This window comes from Clinocottus analis, unplaced genomic scaffold (assembly GCF_023055335.1).
Source record: "Clinocottus analis isolate CAN_PGR_092001 unplaced genomic scaffold, fCliAna1.0.p SCAF_3, whole genome shotgun sequence".
Taxonomy (NCBI): domain Eukaryota; kingdom Metazoa; phylum Chordata; class Actinopteri; order Perciformes; family Cottidae; genus Clinocottus; species Clinocottus analis.
This window is the reverse complement of record NW_027176042.1, coordinates 23,723,735-23,738,057: the sequence shown is the minus strand read 5'-3', so window position 1 is coordinate 23,738,057 and position 14,323 is coordinate 23,723,735. Positions and strand designations below refer to the sequence as shown.

The 14,323-nt window shown below is 40.1% G+C and overlaps 2 protein-coding genes across 3 annotated transcripts; one reads left to right on the top strand and one right to left on the bottom strand.

Annotated features, from left to right (window-relative positions):
* Positions 1-582: 582 nt before the first annotated feature.
* Positions 583-7,152, bottom strand: dnase1l4.1 (deoxyribonuclease 1 like 4, tandem duplicate 1). Its single transcript, XM_068594592.1, has 10 exons — positions 7,034-7,152; positions 4,317-4,402; positions 4,022-4,110; positions 3,726-3,812; positions 3,521-3,633; positions 3,282-3,394; positions 2,800-2,957; positions 2,102-2,198; positions 1,896-2,003; positions 583-1,057 (listed from the first exon to the last, which is right to left on the bottom strand). The coding sequence occupies exons 2-10, from the start codon at positions 4,395-4,397 to the stop codon at positions 911-913; spliced, it is 993 nt and encodes a 330-aa protein (XP_068450693.1). The 5' UTR covers positions 4,398-4,402; positions 7,034-7,152; the 3' UTR covers positions 583-910.
* Positions 7,153-9,221: 2,069 nt separating this feature from the next.
* On the top strand, positions 9,222-13,473 carry c1qa (complement component 1, q subcomponent, A chain). Of its 2 annotated transcripts, none has more exons than XM_068594180.1 (7): positions 9,222-9,303; positions 9,926-10,157; positions 10,435-10,611; positions 11,768-11,847; positions 12,150-12,266; positions 12,676-12,756; positions 12,951-13,473. In XM_068594180.1, the coding sequence occupies exons 2-7, from the start codon at positions 9,995-9,997 to the stop codon at positions 13,089-13,091; spliced, it is 759 nt and encodes a 252-aa protein (XP_068450281.1). In that variant the 5' UTR covers positions 9,222-9,303; positions 9,926-9,994; the 3' UTR covers positions 13,092-13,473. The 2 variants fall into 2 exon arrangements, with proteins under 2 accessions (XP_068450281.1, XP_068450282.1); XM_068594181.1 differs by having other exon boundaries at positions 9,271-9,303; positions 9,982-10,157.
* The last annotated feature ends 850 nt before the right edge of the window (positions 13,474-14,323 follow it).

The following is a 14,323-nucleotide window of genomic DNA, read 5'->3' as shown; positions in this document are numbered from 1 at the left end:
TCAAAGGTATTTATACACTTCAGGGTTCTCGTGGTCATGGGGAACCTGGAAAAGTCATGGAGGTCTGTTACGTTGCTCATTCTGGTCACATGACATCTGTTGCTTCTGTCCATCCTGGGAGAGGGATCCTCTCGCTCTCTCAGGGTTCTTTCCCTTGTAGAGGGTTTTACTATCTTTATTTGGGTGAGTTTTTCCTGATCCGATGTGAGGTTCTGGGACAGGGATGTTATGTGTACGGATTGTGAAGCCCTCCGAGGCAAATCTTGTATTTGTGTTTTTGGGCTATACAAATTAAACTGAATTGAATTTTAAAATGGTTCGACATCACTCAACCACTTAACAGCTAACATCAGTAAGTCTGACGGTTTCGGGGCTTAGAGCGGACATTAGGACTAAATCTTCTACTGGCACATTAGCATGGTAAGTTGGGGTAAGTCACACATGGTAAGTCACACTTAGTTTGAGTCAAAACCGTCAAAGAATTAGTCAAAAAAACACGGAACCAGTTACAATTTATTTCAACTTACACGGACAACTTTGATTCAGTCAAAACGCTTCCTGAGACGTATAATCGGTGTGGCAACGAGCGCACGAACCAATGTGCACTCGGGTGTTTCTGCGGCTAACAGAGGTTTTTTAGCTCATTGTTCCGTCGAGTGTTTCTGCGGCTAACGGAGGTTTTTTAGCTCATTGTTCCGTCGAGTGTTTCTGCGGCTAACGGAGGTTTTTTAGCTCATCGTTCCGTCTAGTGTTTCTGTGGCTAATGGAGGTTTTTAGTTTAATGTTCCGTCGGGTGCTTCCGCGGCTAACGGAGGTTTTTTAGCTCATTGTTCCCTCGAGCGTTTCTGCGGCTAACGGAGGTTTTTTAGCTCATTGTTCCGTCGAGCGTTTCTGCGGCTAACGGAGGTTTTTAGCTCATTGTTTCGTCGGGGTGTTCGGGCTTCTCGAGTTTAGAGTTCATGTTGGCTATCTTCAGCCGGAGCATCTGGATCTCCAGGCCGAGCTTCTCCCGCTCCAGCAGAAGGTTTCCTCTCTTCAGATCCAGCAGATCCTCCAGCTCGAGCCGCGGCGGAGGCAGCGGCCGAGTCACATCTGCAGCGAGGGGGGAAAAAAACACAAAACAAAACCGCATAATCCAGCGAGTCCTGCAGATGTTTGGGGGGATATATTCACCTTCTGGTGGAGAACAATTCAACTCCTCAAATTAAAAGGAAAAGATAACACCGTCCAGCACCTCTAAAGACAATTCATTAGATTTTTTTATTTATTTAATCCGAACAAACAAAAACCGTGTTATAAAGAAAATTCGTCATTTTTACATCTTAACACAGCCTCAGTAGCTGGAAAAAAAATTAGTACTGGAACCAGAAACCAAAGAAAATATATCTTATATTTTCTATTCAGCATCTCTACAAGGTATATATCTAACAAATATGAATAACTTTTCTCCAAATGACCGAACTGAACCATGTGATGGACAATTCTGTTATCGAAAAAGTTGGAAAATGCAGTTTCATACATCTCTAAAAATAAAAAAAACGGAAACGCTAATAACTTTATTTATAGTCGCAGCTTTAAAAATAGATACAAAGCATCAAGAGTGAGGCATCAAAACAGAAAACAACAAAACTACGGTAACATTTAAACCCCCGATGACACAGAACGATAAAACCAACAGATACATAAAAAAAATAAGAAGAAAATAATTTTTGTCAAATAAATATGATATCAACGATAAAATAAAGCAGTAAAACGATGAAGTCACATGACCCAGACATGCTTTAAAAGGCGATCAGTGAAATCTGAGTTCTTCAGCTCGTGTTGCAAAAGACATTTTTACATTAACTAAATATCAATTGTACACTTATTGCTAGTAGTAATAGTAGTACTAGTACACAATAAGTACAAGTATAGTCATGCTGGTTACCATGGTCTTCGTTTGCTTTGCTAGTCGTGGACTTCAGCTCCACCTCCACGGGGTAATGGTCGCTCACCTTCAGCGCCTGAAAAACATTCGTTTCGTTTATGAGCTACTGCGTCATGAAAAACATGTTCTTGCTCCCGGAAGATAAATCCACCGTTCATGAAGAAAAGCTCTGACCTGCTCATCGCTGAGTCCGTATGCCTTCTGGAAGTTGAAGGGTTTGGCAGAGTTTGGCACGACCGCCTGCAGCATGTCATCTCCGTACACCACGATCCTGCAGAGACCAGCACGCACTTACTCACGGTACCCAGGTTACACTTTAGGTTACGCTGGACGGTCTGGAAACTCGCCATGACAGATGCAACAGACACAGTTAGATACGTATGATACATAAATACAGAAAATATCTCAATCCCAAAACTGTAACACAAAGCTAACAAACATTTAAAAACACAACATTGGAAAATAAGACAATTTGTAATTGTTAGATTTTGAATTTTTTTTAGGCAATTTAAAGTACTGGTTTGACAGTTTTGGGCAAAAAATATTTTGCTGAAACTTAAATAAGATACAAATCTCATATCTGTTTTAATTTTAGTTAGCTTAGCATAAAGACTGGTAACCGGAGGAAATAGCTAGCTGTTTTCAACAGTTTATATTCTTTATGTCAAGCGCTCTTAATAACCTAACACAGTATTACTTTTGTTTTAAATGGTACACGTTTGTGTAATTGTGTGTACCCCTGTGTGTGTACCATGTATTGGATGTGTACCCACGTGTGTGTACCCGTGTATATTCTGTATGTACCTATGTATGTGTACACCACGTATTTGTACCTGTGTGTGTAGACCATGTGTGTGTACCCGTGTGTGTACCTGTCGTATGTGTGGTCGTTGCGGACGCTCGCCGTGGTGTCGACGTCGTCTCCAATCAGCCAGTGGAAGTTCTTGTCGCTGCGGATGCGGATGCCCTTCATCTCTCTCTTGGAGACGTACGAGCCGTCTGCGTTGAAGTCGCCGAGGATCATCACGTTCTGGAGGACGAGGTCAGAGGTCAAACTAAACCAAGAGGTCAGAGGTCAAACTAAACCAAGAGGTCACAGGTCAAACCAAACCCAGAGGTCAAACTAAACCCAGAGGTCCTTTGCGTCCATCGCGCCGCTCATCTGGAACACTTTAAGTCCTCTATCTTTACAGGTGCAACCACACGCATACAAAAATGCGCGGACACACACACACACACACACTCCAGTAAGTCCAGCTACTCCCCCTCCTCCCTCTCTAATACTAAAAGTCCTGTTCATGAGTCACAGAATCAGGATTTAGCTCGTATGGTTTCGACCCGTCGGCGTCCTCACGTCCGTCCTCCACTTGTCCTTCACGTGCTGGAAGACGTCGTAGAGCTCGTCCAGCTCCTTCTCCGAGTCCTCTGGTTTGGTGTGAACCGGGATCATCACCAGGTCCTTCAGCACTGCGGAGACGCAGAGCGCACACACACACACGAGAGTCACAGCACAGCCTGAACCCGACGCCACGGAGTCCTTTCACACCTGCAGGACGTAGATTATCGTCCTCACGCTCTCCGTGTGTCGCGTACCTGTGCGGAGGCACCTGAACCGCAGGATGTAGGGATCTCTGGCGAAAACGTCGACTCCCTCGTCCACCAGGTCATCGAACTGATAGGAGCCCACCAAGTCCACCAAGTTATCCCTACACACACAGACACACACACTAATTTCATCATGCAGCTTCAGAATGATGGGAGCCGAGTGTTCACTCAGCGGCTGCAGGTGAGCGCTCACCTGTACAGGAACATGAACTGCTCCTTGTAGCGCGTGCGGCCCAGACGGCTGCTGATCTTCAGGGTGTAGTGGTGCTGCCGGTTGGCTCTAGAGACACACACACACACACACACAGACACACACACACAAAGGTGTTAACGCCGCTGCATTTCCTCTTATACGGAGCTTCAGAGTTAGAGCACACATCTTTACTTTCTGTTCATAGCACACGTGTTGACAGGACATGTTAAAGTGCCACACTCGTACACACACACACACACACACACACACACACACACACACAGAGTTTTCCTCACTTGTTGAGAGCGTCCAGGAAGGTCTGTACAGACTCTCCACTGACGTCCACCACCTCCAGGATGACGATGATGTCATACCGGGACACCACCTGGTGGGAGGGCGGGGCAGGGGGCGGAGTTAACAGTTCCAGCTTTAGAACAGAAGTCTGACATCTTGATCGGGGTCAGTCACATGACCCACACGAACATGTGTTAGAGATCATTAATATGCAGATTCTCCTTTCGACTGAGTGAGTGAGTGAGTGAGTGAGTGAGTGAGTGAGTGAGTGAGTGAGTGAGTGAGTGAGTGTTTCACCTTAACCAGGATATTGAGGACATCTGGGTCTGACACTTTGTTTTTCCCAAACTTCTGGATGTTAAACGATGAGATTTTCATGGCGGCTGCAGAAACAACAAATACAAGGAGAGAAGGGAAATATTATTATTATTATATTAACCCTGTAACCTAATAAAAGGGCAACGGGATGGAAACCAGAAGCGTAGCGACACGAGATCAACGGAGAGTTTTAATGTCCGAAACAAACAACACTCAGTGTTCAACACACAGGAGATGCAGGTGACACGAGGGGTTAAATTAGGGGGCGGAGCCAACAATCACAAAGGCTGATTGGTTGGTTGAGGGCCGAGAAGTGAGACAAAGTCACAAAATGAACAAAACAAACAAAGTTAACAAAACTAATCAAGACAACACACGACATGTTAACAGCTTTGAAGAGAATCAGCTGCTGAAGTACGATGCTTTATTTTTAATTAAACGTTAAAAAAGGCATTATAGTTATTTCACTTTGAAAATACATTTAATTTGCATTTTATTACTTTTTGTAAACTGACTTACTTTTACACAGTTGACACTGAAAGTACATTTTGTTAATAAAATACTTCACGGAGTATTTTTACTTTGACTTATTAAGTAAAAGTATATTCATTACTGCAGCAGTGCAACAATATACTAGAAACATTATATTTACTTAGGTAAATATTTACATCAATATTTATATCATTTATTTATTTATATACTAAGAATTTGAGGCGATTATTTATAATAAAACTATTTTAAGCTAAAGGTTGGACAAAGTTAAATTATGAGAATATATAACAATATCTTTATAAGACAAATATGATAAATATTAAGACAAATATTTATTGTTATCATAATAACAATAATATGATTGTTTTCTCCAAATTTATTTTTAATTCTAATGATTTATTTCCTTTTTCTTGCATAAAAAATAAAAACAATCATCAAAACATTATTATTTATTTTCTATATTAGTCTTTTAGTGATTTTTACTGCAAATACTAATATTCAGAGTACTGTGGGACGAAGAGAATAATCCCTTTTGTTATCAACTTCATATGACAGGATTATGAGTATTCATTTGAATTTAATTACCTAATTCATCCTTTTTTCTTTTGTACTTATACATTTTGTCACCGATCAGACATCAGCAGCGTTGTGTAACAAAGTCTCACTAAAGGAAAACGTTGTGCGGTAAATGTAGTGTAATGAATGTGTTTGACTTGTGATCACTGCCGGCGCGACACGTGTACCTGTTATTATGTTATTATGTTATGTTTTATGAACAGCGTGTGAGTCATCGTGGCTGAGCGCTAAAATACTTTAACAAGTATTTATACGACTGTCTGCAGGTGTGTAGCTGCAACACCGTCTCATAGATGAGGAGCGACCTGTCAATCAGCTTGTAGCCCCGCCCCTAAAGCTTTATGGTCTGTTTGAGTCTAAATGACTATAATTTACTAAATGAACATCATGCTGTATAGAAGAAGACTTGAAACTAGAGATTGAGACATAAACTCATGTTTACAATGTTTACTGAGGGAATACATCAAGAGAGAAGTAGAGTCACTTATATAGACTTCTATACAACCAGAGGAGTCGCCCCCTGGTGGTCAGGAGAGAGAATGCAGCTTTAACACATGAAGCATAGACTTCTATACAACCAGAGGAGTCGCCCCCTGGTGGTCAGGAGAGAGAATGCAGCTTTAACACGTGAAGCATAGACTTCTATACAACCAGAGGAGTCGCCCCCTGGTGGTCAGGAGAGAGAATGCAGCTTTAACACATGAAGCATAGACTTCTATACAACCAGAGGAGTCGCCCCCTGTACTTGCATGAACCCGTAAATATTGTATATTTGTAGCTGATTCATTTAATATGATTAACCTGTAAATCAGTGTGTTTTCTAATAATAGTTTTTATGACTCCATTGTACGGAAGTTAATGAATGGATCAGAATAACAAACAGAAGATTGATAAAATAAGACAAACATCAACAACGCTGCGGCTTTGTGAAGAAAACTCCCTGAAGTCAGACACAACAAACAAGTTAAAAGTTAAAGACGTTCAGTGTTTGTTTTGCTTCATTGTCGGCAAACAACACGTCATTGTGGTCTGACAGGTGAGCATTTACATTCCTTGTAGGTGTTGAGGAGGTTGTTCAACTTGTCCTGCGGCGACAAACACACACACACACACACACACACACACACACACAATGTGTTTACCTGCTGGTGACGTCCTGTCTGCTCTACGAGATCCGTTACTGCAGTAAAAGTACTAAAACCACAACAGTATTCTGAAAAGTACTCCTTGTGTCAGAGTACCTGAACTGCTTCACATCCTGTTGGCTCCTTTGTTTTTCAGCTTCGTGACGACGTCTAGCAGCTTTTTCAAAGAGTTTGTTGAGGAGGAAACTCTTCATCCTCCACTTCAACACAAACAGACGCTTTTCTGTTTGTTCGTACCGAACAGGAAGGAGACGCTTTTAATCTGAAAACCCACTAAAAGCTGACCAGCAAAGCCCCTTGAACTTAAAGTACAATGACTTTTTCACTTGTTGTGTAGTTTTAACGCGTTACATTCAGGATTTGAGTGAAAACTCACAGCAGCGCCGCCTCGACTGAGACACCTCCACCTGCTGCTTTACGGCCTGCAGATGTTGTTTCATCGTCTGAAAACCTGCAAAGCCTTCAGGAAAGTTGCTTTCTCACCTGCTGGAGGAGGAGGACCCGATCCCTTTATTCCCAGTGAGGATTAAATAAAGAGGAGGAAGAGGAGGAAGAGGAGACTCTGTGGGCTTCACGGGGGGAAGGAGCCGTTGTAAAGTCACAGCAGAGGGTGTAAAGCATTGTGTGGAGGGGTGACATCGGGCAACGCGATTGGTCGAAAGCCAACCAATAGCGGGAACTGGAATGAGAGCGAAAGAGAGAGAGACAGAGACAGAGAGAGAGAACAAGTATCAGGTTGTGTGTGAAGAGAAAGAGCAGGAGAGAGAGACAGAGAGAGAGAGAGAGAGAGAGAGAGAGAGAGAGAGAGATTCCATCTGGTTTTTATTTTCTGTAAAAAAAAACAACACATAAAATAAAGCATAAGTAAAATGTGTGTGACCGGATGTGTGTCTAGTTGTTGTGGCTCAGCAGAGATCTGACACAACATGGACCCACAAAGCTGTGACATAAGAGGAAGTGTGTGTGTGTGTGTTGTGTGTATGTATGTATGTATATATATATATATGTGTGTATATATATATATATATATATATATATATATATATATATATATATATATATATATATATATATATATACATAGATAGAGACTGAGTCCCGTTTATATATATATATATATACATAGATAGAGACTGAGTCCCGTTTATATATATATATATATATATATATATATATATATATATATATATATATATACATAGATAGAGACTGAGTCCCGTTTATATATATATATATATATATATATATATATATATATATATATATATATATATATATAAATATAAATAAAAACGGGACTCAGTCTCTATCAGTTTATTATATATATATATATTTATATATATATATATATATATATATATATATATAAATATATATATATATATATATAAAACGAATAAAATTACTTATAAATGTCTTGAAGTTCTTGTGATCGTTTGACTCCTTTACAGGATGAATTTGACGTTGTTTTTTCTCTGAATGTCTTTGTCGTGAACCTGTGATGATGTGAAGCAGTGTATTCGGTTTCATGTGTGTGTGTTTTTCTTTTCCTTCGTACTCAGACACACAGGCGGCCAGCAAGACGCAACTCGTCGTGTTTTCTCATTCAAGGTATGTGAAAACACAACAGGGCTCCTTCTACCTGGCTTGTCGCTCGTCTCTTCTGCGAGGACCTCTTCAGACGTCCTGTCCTGCAGCCACAGCGTCTGTGACTGGAGGAGATTACGCAGGACATACTTCACATGCTGGGTGTTTTACCTCCAATACTCATGGAACATAAACTCTTTCATTGCTTAAAAACCTTCTGAAAACCCACATATTTTTACGTTCCCTTCAAAAATGTCCTTCCCAAACTATAAAGGGTGTATCTCTGCAACCACTCGGTCTGTTTGAATAATGTTGGTGTTGTAATAAAAGATACACATGTGAGATTGTGTTCAGATGTGTAATTATCCATCAATATGTCACTGGTTAAGAGTAAATGTAATGTAAAGGTCGCGTTGGGGCCCAATAATCAGCCCATTGAGGCTATTGGGGCTATTTGAATATTATTTGAATACTATTTGAATTTTCTCATGTACCAAACCATATATTTCACTTGTATATTACTTATAGTGTTCGATACATCCAAATACAGCAGTTTTTTGGGCTTTTTCTTTTTTTAAACAAGCTATGATTTACAATTTTATATAAATGTACAGAACCGGTCAGTCTACTGTTATTACATCATGTAACCACATGAGGGCGCACCAAACTTTTTATTCATTCAAATGAAAATTAAAGCCTTTTCTTGTCATTGAAATGTTGCAACATCTACACTGTATCAGTACTATACATAGTACATGTAGTATATGTATATTTATTAATATATGAATACATTGTTGTCTAATGGGATGGAAACATGATGGCTGCCTTTAAAACTTATTTTATTAATTCTGAAACATTGTTTTAATGAATAAAAAAAAATCAAATGTATATGATGTGTCATGTTTTTTGCATTTGTTTTACTGTTTAGCAGGTTTCTAAAATAACTAAAAATGTTAAATTAGCCAAAAGCAGCATTTTTAAACAATCAATCTTTCCTTCAGATCGCAAGTTTCATTTCCTTTCAGATGTGTGTGTGTGTGTGTGTGTGTGTGTGGGTGGGTGGGTGTGTGTGTCAGAATAAGTCAGTGAGTCTTAAAAAGTCTTGATCTGTTCACCAAAAGGAAATCCCGTCTTTTCCTCGCAGCTCCTCACCGAGAAGTCGACTGGTGAGTAAAACGAGTTCTCCCGAGATTAAATATTAGTTCACGCTTATTAAAACAACATACAACAACTCAAACATTACATCATGTCAATATTAACTTAACTAAATGATCACTGTGACAGATTTTTTCTCTGCAGCAAAGTTCAAACCTCTATATTGTAAAAAATTATAAATACATTGTCTATTGCTTTTCCTATTTCTATTGCACCTTTCTTTGTTTTTCTTCTAATTTTACTGTATTTTTAGACTTAGTGATAAAGTTTGTATCCTGATCTTTTTAGTGTCATTTATTAAATAATTAAATGAGTTGTACATTTCCAGCCATGCTTTTGAACCTGTAAGCATTCACACTGCAATGCATTTTCAATTAATTTACTTTAATTAAAAAATATAACGTTCCTTCAAAATGACCCTCATCTGACAGCAAAAATAACAGAAAGTGTTAGCTTTTCATATTGTGTCCAATCCGTTAATATCAATGTACGAACACATTTTAGTTCTCTTAACTATTCAATTTAATTATAGTGGAAATGTATTTTGTACTAAAGACATGTTTCTAATTTTTTTTAGTACAAATTGTGTCAAAAATGTGAAGGTTCTTCTTATTCTCTCTCTCTTGTGTTTAGTCGTTCGTCGTCGCCACCGCCTTCCCCATTTTTCTAATCGTCGTTGTTAAATCCAGGAGTTTTTGGACCATGGGAGGTTATTATGGGATGGCGGTTCTGGTGGGCGTGGCTTTGCTCCTGAAGACCGGCCAATGCGATGCGGGCTGCCGAGGGCGGGACGGCCAGCCGGGAGCGTTGGGAGCTCCGGGCAGAGACGGATATCCAGGAGCCAAGGGAGAGAAAGGAGAGCCAGGTACCAGAGAGAACAAAGGGATTAAATCATCAATGTATGTTAATGCTGTGTTCACTTCTTGTTTCTGCTGCCCCCAAGTGGCCAAGAAAAGAATCAAGTTTTGCAGGTTCAATCTTTAAAATTATAATAATAACTTTATTCAAATAGCCCCTTTCCAAAGTGAAAGCAATGGCAGTAAAACAACAAAAGCAAGACAAACTAAAGGTCAAATTAAAGCCGGTGAAAATGAGTTAAAAGAAGTGATTCAAGAGAGTTTCATTCATGTGTTTGTCTTCAGCGATGATGAACGACGGTCCGGTGGATGCCGACGTCCTGAGGAGGCTGAAGGGGGAGCCGGGGAGTCGAGGCCCCTCTGGGGAACCGGGTCCGAAAGGTTTCCGTGGACATCTGGGAAGAGCGGGGATCGCCGGAGGGCGTGGTCTCCCCGGCCCCGAGGGGAAGAGCATCAGCCAATGTAATGACAGTTCATATCATGCTAACTCTTGTGTAATCAACAACAAAACATCTGACAGGACAGAGAACAAAAGCAGAACTGACACGGATGAAATATATGAAAAGGCGAAATGGAAGTTATCGCAGTTTGCTGGGATTGTAAAATAGCAACATGTAAGAATTAAATACCGATAATTTAACATGTCAGTAGTCTTTATTAACGGGTGAAGAAAGACATTGTGATTTTTGGTGGAATATAAAAATACACAAAATGGGGAGAAGTTAATTATACAGGGGGAAAATGAAGCAGATTTTCAGCCAGGTTCATGCTGCTATTTCATCCCAGTGGCCACTTGTGGTACCGCAAAAAACAACAACATTGTGGGGACTCACCTCCTTTTGCGTACCTCTAATTATACCATTACATTAAAGGGTGGAGTCTTGGTTTGATTTTGAGGTAACAGTTTTACGGTTATATGGTTAGTGTAAGTCTTAATAAATGAATGTAAGTAAATGTCCCCGTAAGTCACGTTAATACGAGAGTGTGTGTGCGTCTGTGTATATGGTTTCCACTTGTGTGCAAAAGACAACGTTGTGGGGACTCACCTCCTTTTGCAGACCTGTATTTTAAACAATTACATTTTAGGGTGTAGTCTTGGTTTGATGTTGAGGTAATGGTTTCACGGTTATACGGTTAGTGTAAGTCTCAAATAAATGAATGTAAGTAAATGTCCCCGTAAGTCACGTTAATACGAGTGTGTGTCCCCGTAAGTCACGTTAATACGAGTGTGTCCCCATAAGTCACGTTAATACGCGTGTGTCCCCGTAAGTCACGTTAATACGAGTGTGTGTCCCCATAAGTCACGTTAATACGCGTGTGTCCCCGTAAGTCACGTTAATACGAGTGTGTGTCCCCGTAAGTCACGTTAACACGAGTGTGTGTCCCCGTAAGTCACGTTGTTACGAGTGTGTGTCCCCGTAAGTCACGTTAATACGAGTGTGTGTCCCCGTAAGTCACGTTAATACGAGTGTGTGTCCCCGTAAGTCACGTTAATACGAGTGTGTCCCAGTAAGTCACGTTAATACGCGTGTGTGTCCCCGTAAGTCAGGTTAATACGAGTGTGTGTCCCCGTAAGTCACGTTAATACGAGTGTGTGTGTGTGTGTGGTTTCTTCCAGCAGGACAGCACTTGCCTCAGCAGGGACGTTCAGCCTTCTCAGTGATCCGGAATAATATCCGTTATCCTCCCTTCAACCAGGTTCAGTCCATCGTCCATCGCACCTCTCCGTCCCCCTGCTGTTTACTCTCTGAACGTTTTTAAATCTGCAAAATGTCTACAAATTAACATTTACATCTTTCTTTGATGTCTGCCGGAGTGAAAGTTATGGGGTTTGATCAAGCCCTCGGGGGGGAAATTAAAATTTAAAAAAGCTCCAACTTTCACAGCAACAAGATCTCAGATTCTCTCTTTAAATTTGTATGTTTGTATCAGCTCATTATTTATCTTTGACTATTCTTTGTGTGTGTGTGTGTGTGTGTGTGTGTGTGTGTGTGTACCAGGTGGTAACCTTCCAGACTGCTGTGGTCAACACACTTCAGGACTTTAACTTAGCCTCAGGGTACTTTGTCTGCAGAGTACCTGGTGTTTATTACTTCACCTTCAACTCTGCGGCCAAGGTAACACACTGCTGCTGGGCTTCTTATCAGCGTACATGTTTTTGTAAACTGTGTGATGGGTCAGAAATGTCGAGGTACTTACCCTTCCTGTCCAGTGACAATTATACAGGTTGAATTTCATATTTTGTTCTGATAAACTGAAGGATGAAGTGTTCCTTTATGTGTGGAGAAAAGTCTTCTGCCATTTTTATTGACCTAAATAAAGTATTTAAAAAGCCTCGGTTGGAAAAAAAGTATTGTTAGATTAATTGTAGATTAAACTAGCCAACAGAATATTAAACACATGTAGTAGTTAATGCAATGTAGACAGGGAAAAATGTTGTACATCCACAGTGAACTATCAGTACCTACAGATAGCTCCGTTGTCAAACTGCATTTATTTGTTGTGTGTGTGTTGTGTGTTTTCCAGGTCAGTATGTGTCTGCGTATCGCCAGTGACGCTCTGACAGACAAACTGGGATTCTGTGATTACAACAGGAACAGCGATCAGGTCAAAATCTTTGAAACCATTTTCCCCCTTTTTCTTTAAATTTGATGGAAGTTTATTTTGAAAAGACACCATGACACAAGCAACACTGACGCAATTTTAACGGGAATTGAACTCACATTAGGTATTAGTTTGACACAGTTTTTATAACCGGTGAACAACTTCTTGTGTTAAAGCTCTTGTGTCGTGTTTTCCAGGTGCTGTCGGGCGGCGTGGTGCTATCGCTGACAGCCGGACAGAAGGTCTGGCTGGAGTCCTTCCTGGACCTTCAGAAAGACTCTGAGACACGAGACACCCGCGAGAAACTGATCACCTTCAACGGCTTCCTGCTCTTCTGAAAACCAAGAATGACGTTCAGTTGAACACGCATTAATTTCACTCCAGAGACGAGTCTTAAAAAAACTTGAGACTGCTTTTTACGAATTTCGCCTCTAGCAAATTCAGAGTTCACATTTCTCAAAATCTGTATTATGTCCAACAATATCTGTCAATCTTTAGCAACTTCCTTTCTATTGTCTCATGTGAATCGTCTCTGAATCGTGACTGTAAATGCAAGAAATAAAAAATTGAACTGTATTGTTCGGTGTGGGTAATGTGCGCTTATATTAAAGATATGATTTCATTGCAATCATTGATTTTGTTCACCTAAAATGTCTTCCCACTGTTGTAGTTTTAAAAACCAGTGATTCAAGAATTACTCAGATATTTTATTCAAGTACAAGTACCAATACCACAATAAAAATGTTAAATAAAACTACTGCTAGAGTTTTTGTATTTATTGTGGACAAAATTGCTATTGTTTCCACGCATGAAAAATATAATTATTCATCGTTTTATTTTTCTTTTACTGTCGATAAGATCTCTATCACAATACACATTTAATATTTAATATCACATGCTATATTTTTGTTTGGGTTAAAAACAACTAAAACTAAAAACATTCTAACGTTACAAAACCATTCAAAAAAACGACCAACATTTGCTCGACAAAGAGACAAAATGGACACAAAAAAAAAGAAATATGCGAAATACCAAATACACCAAGACACCCAGACGTCTGCAGAGACAAACAATGAAATATCTAAACATATACACATAACATAGAATTTAAAATAGCTATTTTAAATGTCGGCATTAGAAATCTCACTGAACGGAAGTTCGAACAGGAAAACTCAAACGTTTGTCTAACGGACGACCTCCCCAGGGTCAGGTCAGATGATCAACAAAGCGAGGCTAGCAGTTTCCCCCTGCTTCCATTCTTTATGCTAAGCTAGGCTAACCCCGTCCTGCGCTCAGGTAAAAACGACTGACGTGTTTTACATCCTCAATGTGTTTTTATCTTCAAACAGTACAGCTGCCTGTAAAACATGTCGATGCTACGTCTTCGTTTGACCCAATCACGTTGAAAAGTTTAATCCCCTCTGGAGATTATAGAAGTGAAACATTTCTGTTTTTCCGCACACTTCTTCTTTTTTGGCGAAACTTTTGCCACGCTGGCTCTCTTTAGTTGAGCTTCTCTCGTTCTCATGCACACCCGCATCAGGAAAAGGGAACAAGCACATGGTGATGT

What these genes read in the sequence shown, in the direction of transcription:
- c1qa (XM_068594180.1), top strand. Translation starts at nt 9,995, where the DNA reads ATGGGAGGTTATTATGGGATGGCGGTTCTGGTGGGCGTGGCTTTGCTC. An exon ending in GGGGAAGAGCATCAGCCAAT is followed by an intron (nt 10,612 to 11,767) that starts GTAATGACAGTT and finishes GGTTTCTTCCAG; the next exon opens with CAGGACAGCACTTGCCTCAG. An exon ending in GTTATCCTCCCTTCAACCAG is followed by an intron (nt 11,848 to 12,149) that starts GTTCAGTCCATC and finishes TGTGTGTACCAG; the next exon opens with GTGGTAACCTTCCAGACTGC.
- dnase1l4.1 (XM_068594592.1), bottom strand. Translation starts at nt 4,397, where the DNA reads ATGAAAATCTCATCGTTTAACATCCAGAAGTTTGGGAAAAACAAAGTG. An exon ending in TCCTCAATATCCTGGTTAAG is followed by an intron (nt 4,111 to 4,316) that starts GTGAAACACTCA and finishes CCCTCCCACCAG; the next exon opens with GTGGTGTCCCGGTATGACAT. An exon ending in AGGACAAGTGGAGGACGGAC is followed by an intron (nt 2,958 to 3,281) that starts GTGAGGACGCCG and finishes CTCGTCCTCCAG; the next exon opens with AACGTGATGATCCTCGGCGA.